This window comes from Amborella trichopoda, chromosome 4 (assembly GCF_054954075.1).
Source record: "Amborella trichopoda isolate Santa Cruz 75 chromosome 4, AtrichopodaSantaCruz75HAP2 v2.0, whole genome shotgun sequence".
Classification (NCBI taxonomy): Eukaryota; Viridiplantae; Streptophyta; class Magnoliopsida; order Amborellales; family Amborellaceae; genus Amborella; species Amborella trichopoda.
In genome coordinates, this window is record NC_142339.1 from 53,037,022 (window position 1) to 53,064,763 (window position 27,742).

Sequence of the window (27,742 nt, forward strand, 5' to 3'; positions counted from 1 at the left end):
GGTGGGGTGGGCTGGACTGGGCTGGGCCGGGCCGCTATCTTAATTTTCGGAATAGCGCACTTCTTATATCTTAAAAAAAGATTTAACCAAACTTGGAATTAAGGGCGTAAGTTGGAATTTGGGATGCCATGGGTCCAAAGTTCTTGTTGGCAAATGTGGCTTTAAAGAGGTGGGAACTTTTAACTTTGAAACTTTTGAAAGGAGAGACAATTGTTGAAAGGTGCAGTTGGCATACGGATGCATCCGTAGGTGTAGAGATAAGATGCACTTTCAAATTTTATTATGGTATACAATTTTGAAGTAAAATGTCCTTAAGATTATCTCAAAATCTATTTTTATATCTAATTATAAAATTTTAAATTTTAAAAATGGTTAAAATCAAGTAGATCTATAAACATATGAAAATCTTAAAAATAGACGGTGTAGATAATATGTTCTAAATGCACTATTTCTGATATTTAAAATCTTTTTTATTTTTCATAAGCATACATCTCGATGTCGAGATGATCAATCAAATGGTTTTTCAACATTAAAAATACCTTTTCTGATGAATTTTTGAGGGGCATTCATAGTTCTACATTATAACGTACCATCTTTATATAAACTTTTTCCTTGTTGAATTGTATCTTAGAACGAGATAAAACAGAGAGAGGTACACATGTAGTAATGTACGTGTCCTTCTGGCTTAATATAGAGTTACAACGTAGATAGTGATAGATAATAGATGGATGGATATATAATTGGTGAAGTGTCTTCCATAGTGGTTTTTTTGAAAGGCGATTAACTTTGAAGTGGAGGGGCAAATTTGAAAAATTCTTCTTTTAGAATTTTTAATTAAGGAAAAAGTTTATATAAGGTTGCAACCTTAAAATGTAATAGATGCACGTCAAAAATCCATCGAAAAGGTTGTTTTAATATTGAAAAACCTAATTGATCATCTCAACATTGAGATGTATGAATATGAAAAAAAAAATTTTGTCCCGTAAATAGTGCATTTTGCAACATTTTATCTAGACTGTCAATTTTCAAGATTTCCATATATTTATAGATCTACTTGATTTTAACTATATTTGGAGTTTAATTTTTTATAATTAGATATGAAAAATAGATTTTTAGATAATTCTAAAAATATTTTATTTCAAAATTACACGTTATGATAAAATTTGAAGGTGCAGCTTAATAAGATTGTTTATGGTTGCCACCCTATAGAAACCACACCCATTAATCAATGATTAATTTAACATGGAAAATTTATAGTTAAATATATTATTAAACTGAAATTCGAGACAAGATGTCAAACAATTCAGTAGTAGTATTTTGATTAGTTTTCTGTCCCATTTGGATCATTGGAATAATTTGTTCATGAAAACTATTTCTTGCGAAATATATTTCTTTCCAAAAAAAAAAAAAAATATAGGACAGCATCTCAAGTGAATGCAGTCTGGGCGGATACATTTCCACAAAGAAAAGAGTCAAATGCAAGGAATATATAGAGAGTAAACCATGGTAGAGATAGAGAGAATGATATTACCAGAGCAAGATAAAGTAAAAAGAGAGTTCTATGAATATGGAGAGATAAAGAGAGATGTGAGAAACAAAGATGTAAGGATTTTTAAAAATAAGAAGAAAGAAAAATAGATTGGTGGGGAAGAGAGAGAGGGGTAACAAGGAGAGAGAGAATAAGATATTGCTTGTTTTGATTTTTTTTTTTTTTTTTTTGTGTGCTGCGCTGCAGGAAAATTTGACATAAAATCATTTTTTTTGCTTTCATGGAGAAAAACAATTTCGTTGTTTTGTACACAAAATAGAGAAAAATAATTTCTGACATAAAAAGAAGTTTTCGCCCCTCAGACCTGATGGGAAAAATAGAAAGCACGAAACTTCCTCAAATTCAAATCGGAAAGTTAGTTGTCATGCAGCCTAACACCGTCCATGTAAGGGTGGACGGTGATGAGTGAGTTAAATAGACAACGGAAATTTGTCGGGAAAGTACAATCTCATTCCAATCACCGTAAAATATAATGACTGACGGTAATTATCGTCACGACCACTAATTGGGCATAGACATGTGCATTTCAGTATACTTTGCGTTCATATATTTGTGGCGTCATGTACTCTCGAAGCATAAATTCATTCATAAACCGTATGCGCTCGTGTACCATAGAACAGTCAGCGATCGTGTATAGCATGCTTCTTCATAAACGACACCGTCAGCCAAAGAGATTCAGAAATGGCGGTTCGTCTCTTTAGGGTTTTACAGAGGTTTTAACCAAAAGCCAGAGCTGTTTCATGGCATAATTGATTCTCTTTATGAAGACTCGGGCCCTATTTCACTGACGAGTCCGCTATAATGGCGAGCAATTATTGCTTCAGCGCTCTGCATCATAACTCCCCGTTTTTTAAAATGCGCTTGTCAACAAAACAAGCTTCACCTAAACTTCTGCTCAAATTCGATATCTCCATTGCTTCTTCTCATAAAATGAGCTTCGAATTGGGTTATGGAGCTACCTGGTTTTTCAAAAACAGAGTCGGAATTCAAAATCCACGCTTCGCTTTGAAAGGGAAGAAGCGATTAAACCTGATTAGGGCTTCCGGTTCTGATTATTACTCAACTCTTAACGTTAAGAGAAATGCAACCTTGCAAGAGATTAAGTGTGCTTATAAAAAGCTTGCCCGTGAGGTATGTAATGGATTTGATAGTAAATGATTATTCTTGGGCCTTTTTTCTCATGGAGAAAGTGCTGGTTAAATTTTGGTTTTTGATAATGACAATTTTGATGCCATTCCTTTCTTGCCTGTGCAAGAATTATCTATTTGGAGGTGTAGTTTGAGTTTTCAAGGTGTAGTTAGCTCAGATAACGGCAAATATTGAAATAGCTGCGGTTTTTCTCATTATTCATGAGCACATATTTCTTTGATGCTCAAGAAGTTTTGGTGATTGGATCTAAGTCAAATTATATTATCATATTCAGTGTCTTGCTTACTATTATCCATAAAAGGACTTGTTTCGTATAAAAATGCATTGTAAGACACACACACCAGAAGTTACAAATGCATGGCTGTTTACATTTTCCTTTGTCGTGGACTAATTGAAGTGGAAGTGCAAGAAACTTAGCTTGGATAGTTCAGTGGATGTGATGCATTCCATCTAATTCACTTTTTGACACGACTACGCTGATCTCAATTGGTTAATTCGAATCAATGGTTTGCGTTCTCAAATATTTACCTTCTTATATTGTGGAAAAAAATTTCTTAAAATTTACGTCAGGTGTTTTTTTATCATAATTTACAGGAGGCCCGTAAGCTTTTTTATTTCTTTTAATGTCAAAAGAAATCATTTTTGCTTATTCTCAAAAAGAATTCATTTTTGCTTCCCTTGTTTGTTGGATTCCTTTTATTTTTTAGTATCATCCAGATTTGAATAGGAGCTCTGGAGCAGAAGAGAAGTTTAAGGAGATTGGTGCTGCATATGAGGTATTCAAACACTGGCCTCTGACCTTATGTATGGCTTATATGTTATGTTTATATATGTAAAACTTATTGCAAAATACCTTGATTCATTGCTCCTGTGATCTCATCTTTGTTGCATTATCCTACAAAACAAGACAGAATCTTGATTACATAATCTTTTTTATTTCTTGCACACATTTTCTATATGAATTAATGTATAAGGCATCTTTCTTTTTCTTTTTCTTTTTTCTTTTTGTTCTTTTTGATTGGTAGCTAAATTTCATTACCTATGTAATTTTCCCGGTTTTTTGAAAAATAAAGTCAGAGTAATGATGACTGAAAAGAATCAAAACTGGGTCTATGTACATGAGGCTCGAGAACTATACACTGAAATTCTACTTATGAGCTCCTTTTGGTTTCTCCTTCCTTAGCCAAGACATCTGCGTCTCGATCAATCTCTCGCCCGATATGATTGAAGGATGTATGTTGTCGAGCACACCTTCCCCATACTTCTCCGCACACATATAAAAACCATGGATACTTTCCTACCAGTTCATGTTGCTGGAATCTCCCTCTATACTAATTAAACTCCATCCACGGTCCAAATTCTAAAGACCTAGCAGGGGAGCACCTGCCTCTACTTCATCCGGATTGTCCACTTACTGGGCCTTAATATGTTCTCAATATTCTTCCCTGGCAATCCTTCATTACTCCAATACCAGCATGTTTTATGCTGCTATTTGAACTTCCATCAAAATTTCGCTTGATCACACTTGCTGGGGATGGAGGCTGTTTAATCTTGTCACTGGTTTTTGGTAGGCCATGAGCTCTTTTCAATCTCCCTTTGAGGAAGTAACTAGTATCTGAGATGTTCTACTCAAAATTATATTTTTCTATTTTTGAAGCATCATCTGTTCCTGTCTAATTTTATCATCCATGGCACTGCTCGTATTGTCAGCCACGACATTATTGATCCTATTTGGGCAGTGGTAGGTAAACCACTGTATAAAGAGTGAACTAATTGCTGGTGGTTGTGCCCATGCAATACTGAATTGCTTCAATACCAAAGTCTGCAACCCTGTAGCCCAGGTGCAATGTAGAAATATACAGCTGACTGTTTTTCTATCCGTCTTGGGCATTAGACATATATTATTATTTTTATATTTTTTGAAACTGTAGACATACATTAGGTATTATCAGTCCTCTAGGTATCATATGGTCCACAGTTATCACCTTATCAAGGATTATGAGCACAAGGACTTGCTTCTCAGTAGGCCCAGGAATACTCCATACTCTGTTTATGACATTGCCTCTGAACACCAGGTTATGACTCGAGACATTGATTTGACTGGAAATTCTCCCGTGGGAACTGGGAACCATATGAGCTGATCTTCTCTGCCTGGTCTGAGAAAAGAGCCCATGTAACTCTGCCAACATGTACTTGAATACTTCTATTTATTCTCCTTTAGGGTTCTCCTGAGGCAGGGGTACCGAGCTGTTCGCAGCCCCTCCACTAGATTCTGGGCTACTAGGAAAAGCTCGGACGCACATACTCAGGGTTGTTCCCCGAAGCATTTTTCGGTCCCAAGTATTGTTTTCTTCCAATTTATGATCTGAATTCTCTTTTTGGTACTGAAGGTGGTTCCACCGTCCTAATAGTCTAGCACCTTCACGGACCATTCCGAGTTGTGTGCCTTATATTTGCTTTTGATATCTTGTTTTCACATGTGGGATATCCAGATTTCCACCATCATTTGACTAGTACTGCCCAATCCATTTATTTCATCATCATCATCATAGTCTTTTTCCAATTATTTAGGATCGACTACACAAATCCTGGTCTGCCAGTCTGCTCTATTAAATGCCATACTCTCAGTGAGGCCATAAGTCCCCATATCTTTTCGGACTACTTCCAACAACGTCCTTTTAGGCCTACCCCTTACCCTTTTCAATCCTTTCACTTCAATTAACTTGCATCTTCTAACAGGTATTGTATTGGGTCAGCGCCATACATGGCCAGCCCATCGAAGTCTACTCTCTCTCATCTTGCCACCGATTGGTGCCACGTCTAAATTTTTTCGAATGAATTCATTTCGAATTCTATCCCTTCTTGTCTTGCCACTCATCCATCTCAACATCCTTATCTCCGCTACACTCATTCTATGGGTATGTTGGTTTTTGTCTGCCCAACATTCCGCCCCATAAATCAAAGCTAGTCTCACAGCTGCCCTATAGAACTTGCCCTTCAGCTTTATAGGTTTGTGGCAATCACATAAAATTCCAGTTGCACATCTCCACTTCACTCACTCAGCTCTAATTATGTGTGCGACATCTTCCTCAATCTCTCCATTTTCCTGGATTATCGACCCAAGATATCGCAAGTGTGGTCTTTTTTGTACTTCTTGGCCGTCAATCTTAACTACTTCCTTGTCTCTACTCTTATTATTACTAAACTTGGATTTCATATATTCTATCTTAGTCCAGCTAATTTTAAAACATTTGGATTTTAGAGCATCCCTTCAATGTTCTAACTTTGTGTTGACGTTGTTTCAGGTCTCATCGATCAAATCTATATCATCTGTGAACAACATGCACCATGGTACCTCATCCTATGGGTACCTAATTAAGTCGTCCATAACTAAAACAAATAGGTACGGGCTCAATGCTGACCCTTGATGTAGACTTATTGTCACTAAAAACCCACTCGTCTCTCTACTAGTTGTTTGTACACTAGTTAGCGCTCCATCGTACATATGTCTCACCAATTTGATTTTGTGTCTGGAGACTCCTTTTTTTTCCAATACCCGCCAAATCAATATTGAGGTACTCTATCATAGGCTTTCTCTAGATCAATAAAGACTATATGAAGGTCTTTTCCCTTCGTCTTAAACTTCTCAATCAGTTGTCTAAGTAGGAAAATAGCCTTGGTTGTTGATCTTCCTGGCATAAAATCTAATTGATTTTCCAATACACTTGTTTCATGCCTTAGTCGTTGCTTAATCACTCTCTCCCAGAGCTTCATAGTATGGCTCATAAGCTTGATCCCTTGATCGTTCGCACAATTCTCTATGTCTCATTTGTTTTTGAAACTCGGTACGACAATACTTTTCCTCTATTCGTCTGGCACTTTCTTGGTTCTCAACAATTTGATGAACAACTTCGTCAGCTAGTCAATGTCAATCTCCCCCATGCACTCCAAACCTCTATCCGGATACCATCTGGTCCGAAAGTTGTTCCTATCTTCATCCTTTTCAAAGCTTCTTTCACTTCCGACATCCTAATCCTACAAAGGTATCTATGACCTCCGCCATCATATATACCAACAGTTCCTTCTACCGCTATGTTCTCACTGTGTTCGTCATTTAAAAGTTTTTGGCAGTAAACTCTCCACCTTTCATTGATCTTGTCATCCTTCATCAAGACCCTTTGATCCTCACTCTTAATGCATTTAATATGGTTTAGATCCCTACATTTTTTCTCTCTTATTTTTGCTAATTGGAAGACATTTCTTCAGGTTCTCTTGTTCCCAGTTTGTTGTATAGATTATCATATGCCTTAAGGTTAAGTTTACTTACTATTTGTTTAGCGTTTTTCTTAGCAATTTTATATTCTTCTAAGTTTTGATCATTTCTATTACATTGTCAAGTTTTTAACGTGATCGTTTCTCGTTTCTCGTTAATGGCCTTTTTAACCTCATCACTCCACCACCAAATTTGATTATCGGAATTTCTTTTCCCTCTAGATTCTCCTAAAACTTCTTTTGCCAATTGCCACTTTCTTGATACAGTCAGCCATCTCATTCTATATTACATTGACATTATTTTCAGTGTTCCATTTTCCTTGATCAACTAATTTATCCCTAAATAAGTCCATTTTCTCATTTTTTTAAATTCTATCACCTAGTTATTGGACACCCATTACTTTCACCCTTCTCTTCCATGTCTTTATGCAGGCGTCCATAACCACAAGCCTACGTGCCCAATCCATTTATTTGGTTGTTCTAATTCCTAGCCCCTATTGACTTCTCAGTTTGTACACACTATTGTACCTCACCAAATGAAACCTCTGTTCTCAGTGGGGTTCCCCAAAACAAAATCCCCCAAGCGTTTCAATGTCTTTTTCTACTGAAGAAGGTACTAAAAACATAGATATATAATAAATTGTCGAACATAAGGGTAGAGATGAGGGTGATGCTTTGTCCCATTGATAAATTTGTAACCTTCAAAGATACTTTAAAATCTTTCAAGGACTGCTCCCAATTGTGCGTTCCTGCTTGCCTTCCCTATGAATTGTGGCAAGCCCATGTGTGCCTTTTTTTGGACATGTCAAGAAAGAAAAAACTCATATGTATCATACCCTACACATATTTCTAGTCCTTATAACTCTTCTTCAAGGACTGATACACCCACCAACTTAGTCTTTGACATGTCCACTTTAATCCCAGAGGCTACCTCAAAACATGTCAAGTATAGGTACATATTCTTCATTTTCTCTCCACAGGAAATCAGTGTAGCATCTGCGTGTTTCAGATGACCAATGTTGGATCCTGTCATCATCTCATTATTGTAGACCCCTTTTAGCATCGAACTATAAGTCTGAAACCTACTGCTACAATTGGAAAATGAAAGGGGGGTCTCCCTGTCCTAATCCCCTTGAACTTGGAACGTATCCTTTCAGGGATCCATTTATGAAGATTGAGAAGGGAACAGGAGATATGCCTCCCATGACCTACCCTCTCCAATCTCCATCAATCTCCAAATGCCATATATATCGTTGACTTATTGAGAAGAGACCAGTTAACATAGTTATAGACCTTTTTTCTGGTTCTACCTTGCACAACATCTGGAAGGACCTCTTTTAGCCTCATTTCTAAGATTTCTATTGATATTTTGCATACACTTCCAGACGAACTTATTGGTCTGATATCCTTTGTGTCTTCAACCCCTTCTGTCATGGGTATCGAGACTCTAAACTTTGTGTTCGTTGCTCTGTTTTTTTTACCTCTTTGATGAAACTTTTGAAGCATTTGTACAATTTCATCTTTCAGTATACTCTAAAAATATTGAAGAACAGCAATTAGGTACCCATCGGGCCCTAGAGGTTGATCTATATTGAATGCCACTGCCCATATCACTCTTCTTGGATTGGTCTTAGCAGCCAACCGTGACTTTCCTGAGATATGGTTTTGAAATTTGAAGAGGATATCAATCATGGACAATCTAGGTCTTTCCTCTGTGATGAAGCAATTTTGGAAATCTCCAAACAAATGGATTGGCCTGATATCTTTTATGTGTTCCACCCCTTCTTTCTTGGGTATTAAGGCTATAAATGTTGCATTCATTGCTCTGTTTATTTACCTCTTTGATGAAACTCTTGAAACATTTATATGAATTAATCTTTCAATATACCCTAAAAATCTTGGAGAAATGCAATTAGGTACCCATCAGGCCCTGGAGGTTGATCTTAAAATTAATAAAAGCAAAAACAATAAAAAGGAGTGGCATCTTTTAAGCAGGTAGCACTAGGTGGGCTAAGCGCCCTCCTAGGAAAAGGGTAGGCGCCTAGGCACATGGCCATGAGGGGTGGGCGTGTCGGCTTTTTCGGTATGGTGGCCTGCCTCGACTGCGTAGAGGCAAGGTAGCAAATTTTCTAACATTGAGTAAAGAAGATGATTTGTCAACTGGCATTTATTCCTAGTTGCATCAAACTGCAACAAGAGTACATATAGATCAGTTACTCTGGGGAGTTTACACATCCATAATCTTATTTAATTAGGTGTACCATTTGAATATTTATCAAAAGTCAAAAGAAACCATTTGAATGCTTTTTCTCTTGTAGGTGTGTTGTTTGCTTGATTACATGCAAGCATCTATAACTGACCTTTGCACCCACGCGGATTATTCTCTTGAAACACAGGGAAATGACTTAGTGGTTTCATGAATCATCTTTGTGGATTGTTCAAATTAGGATTTCCTTATATGAGTCATTGGCTGAGTTTAATTGGGCTATGCATAGCTAGATGTGCCTTTATTGCATACTGCCTCATATGATCCTATATATTTTGATAAGTTACACTCGAGTCTTTTTTATTCGATACAGGTGGAACATTTCTAGCACAAATTATGATTTCATTTATTATTTGTGGTCACTCGTGTTTGTTTCCACTCCTTGTTTATATGAAAGTTGGATTTTGCTTCTACTAATATATTCATTACGGGTTGAAAATATATTTCTAAATACTATCAAAAATTTATTGGCTACAGGTGCTGTCAGATAATGAAAAACGATCTACTTATGATCGTTTTGGTGAGGCAGGTCTAAAAGGAGAATACCAAGGATCTGGTGCTCGACCATCAGGGGTAAGAATTAAAAATCAAGGGCAACTGCCTTAGCTCACAGAAATCTCCAGTTTCCACAATTCCATTAATTAAGTTTATCCTTATTATGCAGCTAATAAATTGTTTGCGTTTCCACAGGTGGATCCCTTCGATATTTTTGAATCATTTTTTGGTGAATCAAATGGGATTTTTGCCGGCAGAGGGGGCTTAGATGGCACTAACTTCAATTTCAGGAGTAACTGGCATCAGGATGCGAATATTCGGTAATATGTTAGTTTTAACTTGTGACCTTTGTGGATTTTACTGAATATATCTTGTGAACCAAACAGCCTTCTCGACCATTGTATTAACTAGATTGATTTCTTTATGTAAGTCAAAAGGCGAGAAGTCCTGGACATGATCATTGTGAACTGTGAAGTAATTTACAATTTTTTTGTCAGCTGTGAAATACTTGACCATATTTCTAAGTCTACTGTTTCTTGTTTCTCACCCAATATTCTAGATTCAATCAATACAGTTTTGCAGAGCAATTTCTATGAACTTTGCTGACCTATGTGCCTTTTTTCTTGAAGCCCATTTTCTCAATTTCTTGGGTGTTAAGAAGTGTCATGTTCCAGATTTCTGTTCTTTCCTTAGCTAATTTGAAATTCCAAGAACTTGAAATTTTGGGTAGGAGGTCTTATTTTCTTGAAAATTCTTTCCAACTATCCTTCCGTCCTTCCTTGATAGGGTGGATATCGGAATTTGGCTTCCTAAAGCTTAATGCCTTTCCAAGAGCTTTTAGGTGAGAAATTTTTATTACAAGGCAAGAGAGATATCCTGCGGGATGTTATTGAGAAATGTCTGTAGTACAAGTTAAGAGGATATTTTTTGGTTGGGATTTCAGTTTGGATTTCTGGGGTAAGTGTAGACTATAGAAACATGTAGCCAGATGAGTGGTTGAACTTGGAAACATGTTGCCAGATTTGTGGTTGGACTTGGTTTTATCCTATGTCAGATATGTTTTCTCAATGTATATCTATGTCTTAGTTATTACCTTGTAAGCGTTTGTTGTTACTTTAGCTTGCTTCTTGTTTTAAATACATATGGTGCTGGGTTTCATGGTTTCTGTTTTTGAAGTTGGTCACTATGATGGGGTTTTTGTATCTACTGTCATGCTCCTTGGGCACTTTTTGGAGACTTATGTTTCATTTCTTTAAACAGATGTTTTTTTTATGCTTTGGATTGTGAAAATGCACCTTCTGTCTGAAGTGATCAACTATTGGCATGCTAATCTTAGCAAAAATATTGGATTTCTCTTTGCCTTGATTACTTGCATATAATTGTCCTCTTGCTGATGCAGATATGATCTCCCTTTGAGTTTTGGAGAATCCATATTTGGAGTACAAAAGGACATTAATATTTCCCGTTTTGAAACATGTGATGATTGTAATGGTACTGGAGCAAAGTCTAGCAGTGGTTTAAGAATCTGTGAAGTTTGTGGTGGCAGTGGAGGTGTAATGAAATCACAAAGAACCTCGTTTGGAGTAGTGTCACAGGTAAATCTACATTTGAGAACTTGGAAAAGTTTAAAGTACAGTTTACATTTGTTGCGTTTATAGTATGTTTTTGGTGGAACTTTGTGCCCTTTTTCGTGGTTGAAACAAAGTTACTAAATTATATGAGGATGTCTGTTTGTTATTTCTTTTGTTGTGTAATGTTGTGAAAGATTAATTTAGTTTGCTAGTTGCTGAGGGGCATATCGCCCAAAGTTCGTACATGTTCAACACCTCTACTAAATACGCAAGCCCAAAAGAAATCTATGATGAGCTGCCAGCTTTAGAATTCCTGTAACTTATTATCTCAAAGATGACACCCTCTATCCTTTGGCTGAGAAGTAGTATGTGTTTTGATTGTGCACTTCATCCTCTGCACTAATGTATCTTTATTTCTCTTGTCATGTGACTTTATATAAATGAAAAGTCCCGTCTATGACTGAATAGCTGAAATATATAATTCAAAATTGTGATTCTATTTCAAAACTCAGTGTGTTAAATATTGAACGGAGGCTACTCTAACGAGTCAAGGACATTATCTACATTAAATTCATAAATCCAATGAGATAACTTTTTACAAATTGCTTGCTTTAGTATTTTTTCACTACTGTGTATCAGTGTTCTAAGGCTCCAGTGGATTGCTGAACTCATTCTCTTTTGGTTCGAGTCATTACGCCATAGTTGCGTTTCTAGGTGGCATCTATGTTATCACGATGCTCGATTGCTGAGTGTTTGACATGGGAAAATTGTCAACATTATATGAATCTAATTGAATTCCAGGTTCCTCCCAATGTTTAGATTATATTAACAATATTATTGTATAACAAATGAATTGTCTGCCATTGTGACTATCTCAATTATTTCTCTTGAATGTGTTGTTGTTAATGCTATGGAGTATTGTTGTTTGTGTTATTGATTGTGCGTGCTATGCTCTATGTACTTCTGCAGAAAGGTCCAAAGTTGATTGGAAAGAATCAAATTCTTCTAAAAATCTTTGATTATATCTTGCTAATTAGACTTCTGGAGATCTTTTTATAACTGGGTATATGACATGAGAGCCCCATAAGCTTCTTTTGTATCTTAATAAAGTTTTCATCTATCAAAAAAATAAAAACATCAGTTGAAGCATTCCATATTTTCAAGGCATGAACTTGAATTGTTAGAAATCTAGAAGACATGAACTTGAATTGTTAGAAATTTGGAAAATTGAAACTTGCGCAAACTTGAAAGCTGCACTTGAAATAATATATTAATCAGCCATACAACATTTGAAAGGTGCTTTTGGTAGCACTCCTTTAATCTTCAATTCTGCCATAAATAATTTCCTTTAGTCTCTTTTGCTCGAGTTTGCTTCTCTTTTTCATATGGATATTGGATAATTCATGAATGTAGGATTCAAACAAAATAATGCAACTTAGGGCCTATGAGGTTTGATAGAAAAATTTAAGTTAACACATTATGAAATCAAATGAGCTAAAGTTGCATTCACAATCAAATGAGCTATGCGTCATGTTCAATATGTGAAGGCTATCCTTTGTAAGGGCTTGGCTTTTACCCCATCTGTGGCCCTTTATAGAGCTACCTCTGAGAGCCATGAAATTACTGAAGGCAAGTTTATACACTATAATAGTATTATCCTATATCACTATTGGCCCCAAAGAATATGGTTGGAAGTAGTGAAAAAAAATATGGGGACTTATGGCCTCACTGAGGGTATGACCCTAAATAGGGCAGAATGGTAGACTAGAATTCGTGTAGTTGTCGCCAAATTGTTGGGAAAAGGCTCTGATGATGATGATGATTACTATATCACTGTTATAGTATTATACTATATCACTATTATGTACCTCAAGTTTTGAAATCGCAAAGGCATAATTAAAAGTAAGCACTAAAGTTAGCTGGATAGAGGTTAGTCCTTGCCTTCCTCCTCATCTGGAACTTATACATATTCAATTCTATTATGTTGAGTTTTCATGCTGCACATGTTAAATGCAACCATATTCCAACACTTGAAATCAATCTCACAATCAGTTTGAAGCATCGAGGGTTGAGAAAATTCCCTGCTGCATACGAGGGCCAATGTAGCTTGGATATTCCGCTTATTATCCACAATATTCCAAATTGGTGAATAGTTTTCCATTATACTCATGGTTCCCACTATCTCTTCCTTACCAATGTCTATTGCCTTGTAAATATGACTCATGGGTGGTTTCTTCTTAGTCACAAGTGCAACACCTCCCCCAAAGGATTGAATGCTTGGAGTAGACCGCCCCATTGCAAAATGAGTTGCAAAACAATCTCAGACACCTTCTACCCCTTTGCCCCTTTGCATGGGATGTGGCCTAGAATATCGTTCTCAATAGCAAAAGTGCAAAATAGTCGTTGAATCTGTCCCTTTATTATGTCTTTTATTTATTTCTTGAGTCATTTTATTTGCTTAGGGGTAGGAGTAGTGAATGGCCAGCTTCCGCACAACATGCTTGGACCACCTGCTTTTTGTTCATTGTTCAAAGACATGCATGGTATTGAGCTTGTTTTGTTAAGCCGACGTGGCAAGTAATAAGTGGCAAACCTCTTCATCCCTGGCCTCACCAACTCCCTTTTCTCTATTGACCTTCTTCAGCATAGCTATGTGTTGTGTGTGGTTGTGTATGATAACAGTAATGCCCTTGCTTTCATGGTTGTCAAGTCTTGCATTTTTCAACTCACTAATCGCCTCAAGCATGAGGTCGCTGCAATGTGTTGCCAAGTGCGTCCAAAAAACGTACGGCATGCCTACCTCTATGCATTGGTCCATTGTGCTGAAAAATGAACTCTTCATTTTGTGTTTTCTTAGTGTCAATTGGCTTCAAAAACATAATCTTTATTGGAGAATTCACTATAAAATTTATGATATTTCAAGTTAACATATTTCAAAAAAAAGTTTATGATATTTCTCCTTGCCTATCAGTTCATGAATCAGTCATTATAGACATCCTGTGCTTCCCTCATGCATCCCTATGCCTTCAGATACTTATTTGTAAGATCCACCTTCGTCTTAAGCAGGGGCTTCTTGAGCCCATAGGATATAATGCCCTTCAATCTAGGCCCAAACTGCTTCCAACACAGCTTGGTAGCTCTTCAAGCTAGTTGCATTGAAAGAAATGCCCTGTTATTACGTGGATAAGGTTATGCATTGGCGTACCTGAAACCTGTCTTTATGAGAGAAGCGGTTCTGGATAGCAGTTTGGCGAATGCTTCTTTTGTCCAAACCCCCCTTACCTACTAGTTGTAATTAGGTCCACCTCAAGCTCCCCTCCTCACCAGAATAATAATCCTTTTCCTCTTTTTTTGGTTAATGGAATCATTTTTTTGTGGTTAATGTTATCCATACTAGAAAAATTTACAAAACCAGACGGTCCAAAATCAAAACTCGAAACTAAAAAAAAAAAAAGCGCATATTAAAACTCATTAAACCAAAACCCAATCTTGAAAAAAGCCTTCAAGAAATGCAAATCCATACTAGAAAAGTTATAGAACCAAAACGTCCAAGATCTCAAAATCAAAATAAATTGTTCCTTTAAAACCTGACAAAGTTGGTTCAAATTTGGTATGCTTTGGTTGTGAAACACCTTGTTTACACCTCTTGTTGTCTAATTTTCAACCTGCTTCTATTCTTTTTTATTTTTCAAAAAAAACTCAAATGGTTGTTTTTATAAGGGTTGTCTTACTCTAAATGCTTACAAATGGGTTTTGAGGGGTTAGAATATTGATGTCGGGAAGAGGTGAAAGAAAATAAACTAAACTTGAGAAATGAAAAATATGAAAGAAGGGTGAGGGGTGAGAGAATATACCCTCTCTCTTTGGACTTCAAAGGGGTTCACCTAAAAAACAAAAAGATATCCTTGCAAGACACAAAATTCAATTGTTCTTGTTCTTCTTTTAATTGTCCAAAACTTACATATTTATAAAAGAAACCTTAAAAGGCTAGCTTTTGAAATAAACACTTATCAATATTAAAGCACGGTCCTTTCACTTTTCAAATTTAAAAATTTCAATTTTACCCCTAAATTCTTTACAACAAAAAATGACATAAATAGCCAAAGAAATTAAAACTCAAACAACCCCTAGCCTGATTTTGATTTTTTAAAAATGTAATAAAACAAGTGAGAAAACCTCGATGCACCAAATATTCCTCCAAAACCCTTGTACACCCCTTTTTTCTGTTTGGAGGGTGGGGGGTGGAGGAGACCATTATTACCCTTGTTCAAGGGCCTATTTCCACCGTCAGTTGGGGAGCTTGGTGGCTGCCTACGTGGTGCCTAGACAACCCCACATACGACGCTCGGTCTTAACAAGGCAGGGTCTTAGGGCACCAATGCCTAGGGGGCACCTAGGTGGGTTATTTTGTGATACATTGAACAAGATTACCACCAGACACCATGTCTTTAATATTCATTTTCCATGTTTTTCTCCTCATATTCTTCCTTTCTTGCAACCCTGAAACTCATTTCTAGGCCTTCTTTATACCAAGCAGTATTTTATGCTTGCTGGGAACAATCGATGAACAATGAAACCTCTTAGTGGAATCACACAAAAGTTCTCACTCATATCCCTCCTGGAAAAGACGCAATGGCTGGGAGTGGGTTATTAAAATTAAGACTGAACAGATTTGTTCATGGATCAATTGAACAAACGATTTGTTGCAGAGGGATTCAATCAACAGGCTTGTATTGATTATAAGGTGACTTTTGCTCCTTCTCCATGTAGTTGTGGCATGTATTCTGTTTGTTGTGAAGAACAGGTTTTGCTATTATGTAGTGAACTTGCATCCACCAGCAATACTTCTGCTTTCATAGGTACCTTTTGTTTATAGACTTCATAAATCTTTATATGGTTTCAAACAGCTTCTTGAGCCTTATTCTGGAAATTTGGAGAATCATTTCTACCATCAGTGAATATGCACCTTGGTCTTTGGGACCAAAATATCCCACTTAGAGTGTCGTTTTTTTCACTTCTTTGATTCCAAGCTTGAAACTACGAAATCTTTTCTATTGAATTAGGAGTTTATGGCACCCTAGAATCCATCCAACACTTTCCTTGAAGGTTTAAAACTTATTAAATGGCAACATAAAAGTTGGCCATGTTGATTAGCATGATCTCTTTTGAAGACAATTTGTGCTTGCTACTTTCCGATGTCCTTCAGACTTGACATCGTTAGCTGTTTCTCTCATGGTGAAAAATACATCATATGTGGACTATTAAGTCAACCATGTGCCATTGGAATTTCGGTGTGAGTTGAATCATGTTCAAGTGCTGATGTGTCAATGGATTTTTGTGGACCCAGCAACCTCGTGGGAAATCAGATGGGTATTTCTTTAATTTTTAGGAATTTTATATTGTAAAGGCTATTATTGTTGGAAAAAAATGATCAAACCCAGTAGAAATGGACTCAAGGCATAAGTGGTTAGGGTGGATGCCACAACATGACGTTTTGAGTTCCATTCTTTCTACAGGTACGGGACCCTAAAAATGATCAAATCCAGTAACGACTTTTCTTTAAGTTGGCTTGGGGGTGGACCTGATTGGGTGAGCCAGGCGAATCCAGGCTTAAACCGCTGGGTTTGTAAACAATGATTTTAAAGTGTTGTGGTCTTGTATAGTCAAAGTTTTGGTGCAAATATTTTCTCCATATAGTGTGCTTTGTTATATATATATATATATATATTTTAAGGGCCGTTTGGGTACCTGAAAATCTATTACATGACAATCTATTACGAGGAAATATGACATTTCCACCGTTTGGGTACACTTTATAGTAAGAAAATAGAAAGAGATTACCCGAGATTTCCCCAAAAATCATGAAACACATTACGTGCACCGAAAGGTGAAAATCTATTACATGCTTGACAGGTAATCTTTAGAAATCTTTCACGTGCGTCTCTCTGCCCTATCTCAGCTTAATAAAATGCCAACCCGCCTACTCGGTTTTCATAGGTGCTCCCTCCCTCTCTAAGCCCATCCCCTCTCTCTTGAACCCTAATAACCTCTCTCTTTAAACCCCTTCTCATATGTACTTTTTCCTCCTTTTTTAAGCCTCTTTATCTTTAAGCCCCTTCTCATATGTACTTTTTCCTTCTTTTTTTAAGCCCCTTCCTCTCATTTGTAGTTTTTCCTTTTTTTTTTGTTTTAAGCTCCCTTACTCTCTCATCTGTACTTTTTCCATTCTCCCTCTCTCCTTAGCATATCTAATCAATGAGAAATTACCCAACACAATTATAATAAAAAGTTTCACTCAACATAAGAAATTATACAACACAATTATAATAAAAAATTTCACCCAACATAATCCTCATAAGAGATTAGTAAAAGCTCAATTGAAATAATCCGCCAATACCTCAAAATTTTATACTGCAATTACCAAACCATCTAGTTTACTAATCCAACTTCTTCCCATTTTTTAACTTGTACCATAAAGATTTTTAATTTGGTATCATAAATTTATTTCTTATTTGAAATTATATAGATAGACATTTGAAAGACTTCTATAAAAAATAAATAAAAATAAGGCTTATCACAATAAAAACATGTTATTCCAATCATATTATTCCAATGACTTATCATGTTGAAACCAAAGTCTAATCATGTGAGAAGACATATGATTCCATATAAGTGCCATCGGCATGCAAAATAAGTAAGAAATTGTGTGATGATGACTTTAGAATGGTACAAGTTATTATTAGAAAATCTTTTTGGAATGGTGATGATGTTATTATTAGAAAATCTTTTTGGAATTATGTGATGATGACTTTAATTCCACATTTCAGTGGAATTTTGTGACAAAAAAAAGAAAGAAATGATAGTTTATGGGCAAGTGCTGATAAAATGTTGGTAATGAATTTCCCATATTTCTTTCAGACATAACCACACAGTAGCCATGTATTTCCGAGGATGCATTTAAATACTACCCAATCAGTAACAATCTATTTGCAGATAATGTACTACACAGTAATGTATTACGCTAGTAATGTATTTCACAGACAATATATTTCTAGGTATCCAAACAGCCCTTTAGTGAGCACAATGGTGTAACATTATTCATTATACGAAGAGTCAAAAGAAAACAAAAAAAGAAAAAGCATTATCCGTTATACCAGTCTAGTTCACACTATGCATCTGTGAACTCCATCCTATAACTTGTGATGATTGGTTGTGGATATGTGTGATGAAATTATGCTTGTGCTATAATTCCTATTAGTTTATGATTTTGCAACACTCTTTTTTGTTTAAGACCTTAATTTGTCCTGTTGCTTTATAATCTGCTGAACATTAATACTCTTTTTGTTTTGTTTGGTTAACTAGTTTTTGTTTCTAGTCTGCATAAAGTTTTTCATATTTTGACTTTTAGGTATCTACTTGCTCAAGTTGTGGTGGTGAGGGCAAAGTGATCATTGATCGGTGTCATAGATGTAAGGGCAATGGTAGGGTTCAACTAAAGCGAACTATCAAAGTAGAGGTACCTGCAGGTGTTAGTGACGGAATGACCATTCAAGTTCAGGGAGAAGGACACTTTGATAAGAAAAGGCAGGCTTTTGATCGACTTGACGCCCTTCCATGCAATGTTTATGTATAATTCAGGCACCTCGTTTCTGTTTGCCTTCTGTGATATGGTATATAAATTTGGCCAGGTTAACTGTGTGTCTCATATTTCTTCATGTTGTAGTATTCCTACTTTTTGCAAATATAACATAAATACTTGGAAATGGAGTAAAAAGTGGACAAAAGATTAGTTGTTCATTAAACTAGCCACTATGTAAACTAGTATGCCCGAGCCATCTCACTGGGATTTTTTTGGAAATGCTAATAGGGACCACCTTTTTTCTAGTTGATCAAAAGCAAATTTGATATTCTCTTTTTCTATATTTTTCTCATCTAATATTGGTGTAATTCTACTGGTCCTCTGGTTTTGAAGAACCAAAGTGCAATAATAGAACTTCATGAATTGATTACTAAATCTAAATTGCAAAATATATTGATACCATACTGGATAATATTGCATATTTTGATGAAGATAAAGTATATTTAAATGTGTGTAGTTGTAGTGGTGCTGGCTAGATACCGAATTCCGGAGAACTTCTCTAACTACTCTTATTGCTTGTATTGGCAAGCCCACCATGCACATGCTACCAAATTCTTTAATAGATGTTTCTACAGCAAAAACATTTTTTTTTTTAAAAAAAACACACTTATAGTCTATTAGGATCTGGTTGCATCCATATTCCCACCTTGTAAATAACAAAAAGAAATTAACAAAAACAGTGGACTTCTTAGAGTTGCCTGAAGTCAACCCCTGGGACTTGGTTCACCCCACATTGGATCTCAACAGATTGATGGTGCATGGAACCAGGGATAGTCACCAACTCAACTCAAAATTAGCTCAAGTACCATGAGGGAAATGGCTTATAAGGTTTTCCATCCTCTCCAGGGTTACTTTTCAACTCTAGGGTTTCTCATCATCAAGCATGCACGGCCTGCTGATTCAGTTGCCAATTTCCCTCATGCACCTCTGGGAACTCTCTGATCTTCTCTGATGTGACAGCCCTTGAATATCATCTTCCCCGATTTTCAAGCCACAGAAAACACCTTCCTTTCTCAAGCACGAGCAGCAGCCCATAGAGAAACAAATTCTCTTCCTGCATGTCTCAATAGAAGCCCTGGAGAACACTTTCCTTTACCCTGTTTCATGACCATACTTGGGGAAGGTTTTTCCCCTGTTTTCAACATGGAGAAACCTCTTTGAAGGCCTATGATACCTTCTCAAACCTGGGATGGTGTGGTGGTTACAATATTAGGCCTTTGATGCCCCTAGATGGCAGTCTAAGTGTACTGCACAGGCCTGATTGTGCTTACCATGGTTTTCATGGGTGAATCTCCTCATCTTTTTTTGATGCCTTTTGCTACTATAACAGTCACTGTTTGATCTCAGGAATGCCTTAATCATGGATAACTTGGAAGAGGATTTGCGCTAACAGTCTTGCAGCTTTTGCAGATTCGAGACTTGGCCTTCACACACCATCTTCTCCTTTCATGCACCATGTTCTTCACTGTTGTAACGTATCTCTCCACAACCCTGCTCTGGATACCTTTTTTTCATGATCATGTTCAGCTCATAACAGAAGTCATCAACTTTATTTGCCATGAAGGAAAGCCAAAGAAGTTCACTTGGAGATGGAAACGCCAGTTGCTTGCATGCTGATTGAAAGAGGAGCATGCCTTCTTCCATGCCTATCACATCCCATGGTACAGCCTCCGCTTGTGAATCATGTGATCAACACCTAGAAAGAATCCTAGAAGCCTCACGCCCCATCCCTTATGATCTTTCTTACACAGGATGACCATGTGTCATAGGAGTGTGGAGCTACAACCTTGTATTGACCTTTGGACTTTTGACTTCCACATCTAATAGGAGATATTGTTGGGTGTGAGTGGTTAAATACTAGCCATCCATTGTGAATCAAGGAGGATTTTCAGCATTAGGAGGAATGACATTCCAACAATCTTATCGTCCAAGTTGGATTCCATCGGACCATTCCAAGAGATTTCCATATTATAATTAGATTCCATGTGATAGTTCCTATGTGAACAGGAAATCTTCTTGAAGATCCAATCCTATCCAACTTTGTATTTTCGAAATCCTTGCAACTAACCAAATTTAACCACCATTGGAAATCTCAGAATCATATTACACATAAAAGTCAAATTTGGGCTCCACACACTACCTAGAAGAGCAAGGACTTCCATGCACTTTCTCTCTTTCGATTTGCAGGCCACATGGCACCCCATGGCAAGTGGGGTCAACATGACTTTCTTGCTGTGTCACCCACATGAGGCCCACAAAATCGTGCACGCCCTGTGCTCCACTCATTTTCCATGAAACCCTCAAATTGGTATTCTCTGTAAAGAATTAATAGATTTCAAACTATCCCTATTTTAGAAAATAATTTTATTTTGAAATACCTGTGTTCTAAAACAAAATTCATCATGCATAATTAAGGTTGTTAAAAAGAGAAAATAAAACTATATTTATTTTCCTTAAAACTTGAGAAGCCACATGTAAAACCATTGGAAGAGTGGGCTAGCAATGAAACAAGATCGTCAACAAGGCATTCCATGACTATACTTTAGTCACACGTAGACCACTAACCAATCCAACACACTCATGATCCACATAGCTCCATTTTAAGGAGCTCAGATTGGCCTATCAACGCTAGCCAAGACCTAGAGGCACCACAGTGTAGATACAGATTTTGGGGTGACCTCCTTGAGGACAAGCGCAATCGCAAAGGTCTAGTCAAATCACAAAGACCAGACACAAGATCACAAAGATGTGAGGAGTCCTCTTTCAGGCATATGCATGTTAGTGGATTACACAGACCCAAAACTCTCAAGGATCACAAAGACCCGAGGAAACTAGCAACACGCATGCTGTGTAGGTTGCGATGTCGAGGTTTTCAATCACTTGTCTTCACAAGCCACCATCCTACACCACAGGAGTGTACTGGTTTCTCTTGGCTCAGGATCGGGTACCTGTGGATCTCTTAAGTAATGAGCATCATAGATAGTAATCCCATTCAGCCCAAGTTGAGGGTCCACTCCATCTGGCTAAGCCCTAATAGAATGCCCAGGCAAGAGTGATGGAGCCTAGATGTCCCAGATGGAGTCCAGCTCCAACCTGCTGTAATGGCCACTTTAATCCATATAGAGTCCTGCTCTATTGGCCACTTTCATCTGAGTATAGCGTTCTCATGCTTGCTCTATACTGAAGTAAAGCCTTGCTTCAAAGACCTCCATCCAAGTAAAGCCCAACACTCGCAGTGCTTTTTCATCCATGGAGTCCAATACTCCCACTCTTTCTGGGTCCACTCTCCCTGGAGTAATCATAAAAGCATGAGTAACACAACTTTAAATAACATAGAGCTCATTGATTGACTAATCCACACGGTCACTCAAAACTGGGATGTGCGATATCGCATGGCCGCTCTACATGGGGGAAAGCCCCCGGAGAAAAGGCCTTTGAAGGCCAAAATACCCAGCATAAACCTTGCTGTTTTGCTAGGGTACAATAACGTAAAGGACCCTCCAATAGCTACAAACCTTACAATGAACGCAAAATCAGCTAAGCTTGCCAGATTTTGGCTAATTCTTTCCAAAAACTTCATAGATAATTAGCTGGATTGGGGTGGGATTTATTAACTTCTGGGCCCAACATGCTAGCATAGTCAACTGTGTGATTGATATTTACCAAGTGTCTGGACTTGTAGTACTTGATGGTTAGGTATCTTTTGTACTTCTATTACCATTCTTATCTCATGATCAAACTTTTTTGATAGAGGCACCTGAACTTCATTTTCTCTGTTTCTCTGATGAGATGTGATCTATGTTAAATCTCCTCTTGTGGGTTTTGCATAATGTTTTCCTGGTTGTGAGAGAGTTTCCTGCTTTTTCACTTTTGCTGGTCGACAATACGATGTGAAGTTTATAGGTTAACTTTCTCAACAAAAAAAATACGATGTGAGCTTTGACATTAGGTAGCTCAAAATAATATCACGTCCTTAAGATTTATTGTTGTGTACAGGGGAAGAATCGGCGACCTTTATGTATATCTCCATATCAATGAAAAGCCTGGAATTCAAAGGGAAGGTCTTAACCTGTACTCGAATATAACAATTGGCTATACAGAGGCTCTTCTTGGGACCATAGTCGAGGTAATTTGCATTGCATCTATAAACTTGTGAGTTGGATGGAACCATTCTCTGTACTCTTGTGTACTTCTGGCAGTAGAAGTGTGCTTGAGCATCAATGTACTGGGGTTTGCAAGTTATTGTAGCTGCCCATTTGCTGTTACTTGCTTACCGATTTTCCTACCTTGATCACTAGTGTTTGCTGGTCATAATGATATGAAATTACACCTAAAGTAATTATGGGAACTCAGATAAAATGGACTCTTAACTTGCTTTGACCTGACCCATAGTTATGAAATGGTTATGGTACGAGATTTTAGATATGTGCAACAAACAGGATCTAATTAAGATTTTTTGAGCAAGGACTTGATAATAAAACACAGATTTTGATTAATTTATTATTGCATACTTTCGGTACATTTAAAATCTCTTGCAAGAACAAGCTTTTCAGGAGGCAAATTGTAACAAAATTCAATGATTTTTTTTTGTAATGGATTCTATCTTGATGTACTTTTCTGTACAAAAAAAGTCATGTACTTTATCTTGTATGAGGTCTCTCTGCAATGGACAGGTTAAATTTGTGTACTACTTGTTATATTTGATTTCTCGACTTCCCTCATATTCGACCTTCCCAATCAACACATACTCCCATTTCTTTCCCCATCTGTCAGCATATCCCATAATTCTCTCTCAATATACCTAGTTCTTTCTCTGGGCATATACGATTTTCTCTTTCTGGTTGCACCTAATATTCCCATACCTCTCTCTAAAAGCCGAATAATATTTGAAGGATATCCACATTTCTTCCAGTCTGTCAAATGCCACTTTTTGTCCACGTGCGCATTTACTAGGGTTTACTGTTGAGGGTTTGGGACTTCAGAGATTATTTTTCCCTAAAGTTCGACTTTCTGAAGAAAATCAATGTTTAAAACTACGCGAGTCGAATTCAGATTAATCTGAGTCAACAGGAACTGGCAAGGTGCCAGTTCCAGAGGATGGTGACTCTGTAATGAAAAAAACTGTCTAGTCACTATAACTACTTGGCGAGTTTTTGGTCGGACTCGGGTCGAATCCCAAGTCCTCCCCTAGTCTCTCGGGACTCGGTGAATCTGACTAGTGTTTTTCCACAGCTGGAAAACAAGTTTGAGGGGACAAGGGGGATTTCGAAGGGCCCCCAATAAGGTTCCGACCCTATTTTCTCCACTTCTAACATTCCAACCCGCATTTAAGTGAAAAACATCAAATGCCACAGGTTTGTGAGATCTGGATCTTGGTTTTCTGACTGAACCCCAGCATTCCGAACATTGGGTCCTTTAGATTTGAACTCTGATGTTAAACCTCTTAAAACTATGGGCCTTTGTTATGGGATTGAATTCCAATCTTCTGAGGGTAGAATCCTCTCCATCTCTAACATTGGATTTCTGTTTTCTTAAATGAATGGCATTCACTTCTAGGTTAGCGAGAGCGAGAGATTACAAGCTAGGAACGAATCAAACATGCCCCAAATAAGAAAGATTAACAAATTCGAAGTTTGTTACCCATCAAAAATTTCAAATCTATGAAATTTCTGATATGTAGGTAAACAGTCATGCCGACACAAGAAAATGCATATTAGGATAATATCCAATCCCAAAATATTGAATGCCAGCAAAGCCTTTATCCTGATTTTCAATTTTCTGAATATGCAATATCCTGTTTTTGTGAAGTTCTTTCTTTTCCTATGGCCTTTGGTCCATTGTATTAATGCCCAGTTTTTATATGGAGCTAAAAGGGCGTATAGGGAGGTAAAAGGATCATCTTTTGTCCCTTGTACAAACCAAAGTTGTCTACCAGAAAGAGAAGAAAAGGAATAGGGAAGAAAGACGAAGGTTTTTCTAAACAACCATTCTTGGCAGGTGCCCTTGCCATTAGAAACTGGCAGCTCAAGCCCCATAACCTTTCTCTTCAGTGATTTTAGGTATGGCAGCAAAGCAAATCCTGTACAGTTGCTTCTCTATTTCTATAAAGCCAAATTTTAATATGCTAGTTCCTTTGGCCAAACAAGAAGTTCAGATGAACAGTTCAACTAAGATACAAACAGAAGGATATTTTGCTTCCTAATTTGGAGTCTTGAATTTAAACTGCAGTATTGCATAATTTTTTTTATTTTTCTTTTTCTTTGTTTACAATTTATCTGTAAAGATTCTCTGAGCAGTATTCATCTGTCTTTCGAGTTGAAAGAAGTTTTATTATCTGAGTTCCCATATAGTGTTTTTTTTTATTCTTCCAGATTTAGATGGTATCCGCTATATTTTCTACTTCCTGCAGGATCATTTTTTGTATTTTATTATTTTATCTCTCTTTATTTGTGTGAAGATTTTGGTGTTTAGTTAAAGTGCTTCTTGTATAGAGTACTGATATTTTAAATGGATAAAAGGCAACTATTTTGGAATGAGATGTTTAAAGATATCATTTTGCTGAAGTTCATTCTTTAACACCACCTCTACTTCAGCTCATGAAACTATGGATGATTGTGGACACTACATTTCTAAAATATTGTTCATGACTTCGTTTTCTTTTTTTTGACGAGTATTGTTTGTGAGTTCCTCTAATATCAAAATTTGCGCTTCATCTCAGGTAGAGACTGTAGAGGGTTTGAAGGAGCTTACAATTCCTCCAGGAATCCAGCCTGGGGAGTCAATAAAGATGCCCTATATGGGTGTTCCACATCTCAAGAAACCCTCTAATCGAGGCGATCATCATTTTGTAGTGAATGTTGTCATCCCAAAAAATATCAGGTTCAAGTTAAAGCTCTCTGTTGCTCACCATTTTGCTAATAACTATTCCACTGTGGCTTAGATCAGTTTCGATTTTCCAGCACTTGAAGCAATTTCCATTCCATGGAATATGTGAGTGAACAACTCTGTAAAAGGAACCCCATGTAAAGAGGAATCCCACAACCTGTTATATGCCATAATATACCTAACTCTGCTTTTCTCGTTTCTCTTCAGTGATGAAGAGCGCAAGCTCATTGAACAGTTGGCTTCTTTCAGGACATCCAGTAAATTTAGTTCCAAAACATCAGATGGTACTGCAATTTGCTTCTGTGAAAGAGTCTTTTGTGTTTGCTTCCCTTCCTCAAAATATAACTTATGGTTGTGGCACTGTGCACTTATTCAGAAAGCCTTCAAGGGAAACAAGCCAGTAGAAAGAAAGGAAGCCCACGAGACCATGTTCCCATGCAAGAGATTAACGCAGGAAATTCCTTCTGGAAGTCTATTAAGAAACTTTTCAGGTAGGCAATACATACTATACTTTTTACCGCATGATTCCTTAATTTTGGTTTTCATGATATGCTATTCTCTTATTAATTATTGATTGCTCAATCTATGTATTGCATGAGTGGAGAGTTAACTGCAGGCTAGGTAATTCTAGATAATGGCATAGAGAGCATGTCTTTTTTTTTAATGGAAATTAGCCATTGGCGTGGCTAATTCCTGTGGATGAGGGGTACTTTGGTTTTCTTTTCTTATTCTTTTTCCATTCTACAAGAATTGCACGACTTCAGCTTTCCCTTATACATCAGAAATAAAGACCACAAAGAGTGTGGAAAATTAGTGTTCAAGTTATTGTGTTTTTCAAAAGCCCATTTCTTGTATTGCTTTGGAGTAGTTTTTGTCATGATAATCTCTATATGCAGGCCCAAACGATCTGAAACCAAGTTTGGATCAATGAGCTTAGAATTGTTGCCCCATACCAGGAACCCTCTCGCTAAATCTGGTCCTTTTGGTATATTCCCTTCGGTATTTATTCTAATTATTATCTCTTGTTCATTGATAATGAGAATTGTTTCCAGCAAACTGAAACAGATGTTTCAATTTGATTGATTTAGATAGCAAGTAATGTATGTTTGTGAACATCTTTGTTGGCCTATTTAGTGAGTTTTTTGCTTATTCATGTTTGTCGCTCATTGGCAGTAATGAATACATCTGAGTGGGTATTGTACCATACCCATCTGGCTGGTATTGTACCATACCTTGATTTATTCATTTTGATTATCTCTAGTTCAGAGTGAGTGAAAGAAAGCAGTATTCTATGCCAACGTTAATATTTTCAAGAAACTCGCATGATTTATAACTACAATATAATGTTGCATATAAAAAGTTTGGAGACAAACTACAGGTACGTCATGTTAAAGGAAACAATGGAATTGCATAATCAATTACAGAAGAACTTCTGGAGGAAAATGGATGAGAGCTGATGTTTGTCATTAGATTAACATTTTTTTTTTTCACTAAATTGCGCTACCAAAAACAAGTTAACCTTTATGACTTTATAGATTACATGGAAGTTTGGAAATATACTGTTTGGCCTCTTGGACATGGTGTTTTGGCTTTGCAAAGAAGGTAGGCATGAGTCTTTTTTGGTAGGTCGACCCGGTTCTTGAGAGAGACTCGAGAAGTTCCAGGTTCATAGAAAAGGTTCTGTGGTGCATACCAGATGTCATTATTAAGCAAGAGTCTCTGAGAGAGAGAGAGAGCTTACTCAAACGAGTGTTTTAAAAACCAGCGAGCTGGATCATAATCAGTAGGGTGCTGGTCGTGGTCTAAAAACCTTTGGTCTTGACTCTGTTCCACTGGTTCAGTTTTTTTTGTGGGATTTCCGTACAAAATTTCCTCAGAGAACTGGCCGAACCGACTCAGAGGCCCAATGGCCGGTT

The 27,742-nt window shown here is 37.1% G+C and overlaps 1 protein-coding gene across 3 annotated transcripts; it reads left to right on the forward strand.

Annotated features, from left to right (window-relative positions):
* The first annotated feature begins 2,080 nt into the window (after window positions 1–2,080).
* Window positions 2,081–26,975, forward strand: LOC18422075 (Molecular chaperone Hsp40/DnaJ family protein). 3 transcript variants are annotated; one of them, XR_016054783.1, is made up of 11 exons: window positions 2,081–2,680; window positions 3,406–3,474; window positions 9,714–9,809; window positions 9,927–10,051; window positions 11,131–11,326; window positions 18,711–18,972; window positions 22,938–23,067; window positions 25,660–25,820; window positions 26,034–26,110; window positions 26,203–26,317; window positions 26,723–26,975. XR_016054783.1 is itself a non-coding variant. In XM_006826842.4 (11 exons), exons 1-11 carry the CDS (start codon window positions 2,351–2,353, stop codon window positions 26,907–26,909), a joined length of 1,662 nt encoding a protein of 553 aa, XP_006826905.2. In that variant the 5' UTR covers window positions 2,081–2,350; the 3' UTR covers window positions 26,910–26,975. The 3 variants fall into 3 exon arrangements, 1 of the variants encoding a protein (XP_006826905.2); XR_016054782.1 differs by having other exon boundaries at window positions 18,711–18,929; XM_006826842.4 differs by having other exon boundaries at window positions 18,711–18,886.
* The last annotated feature ends 767 nt before the right edge of the window (window positions 26,976–27,742 follow it).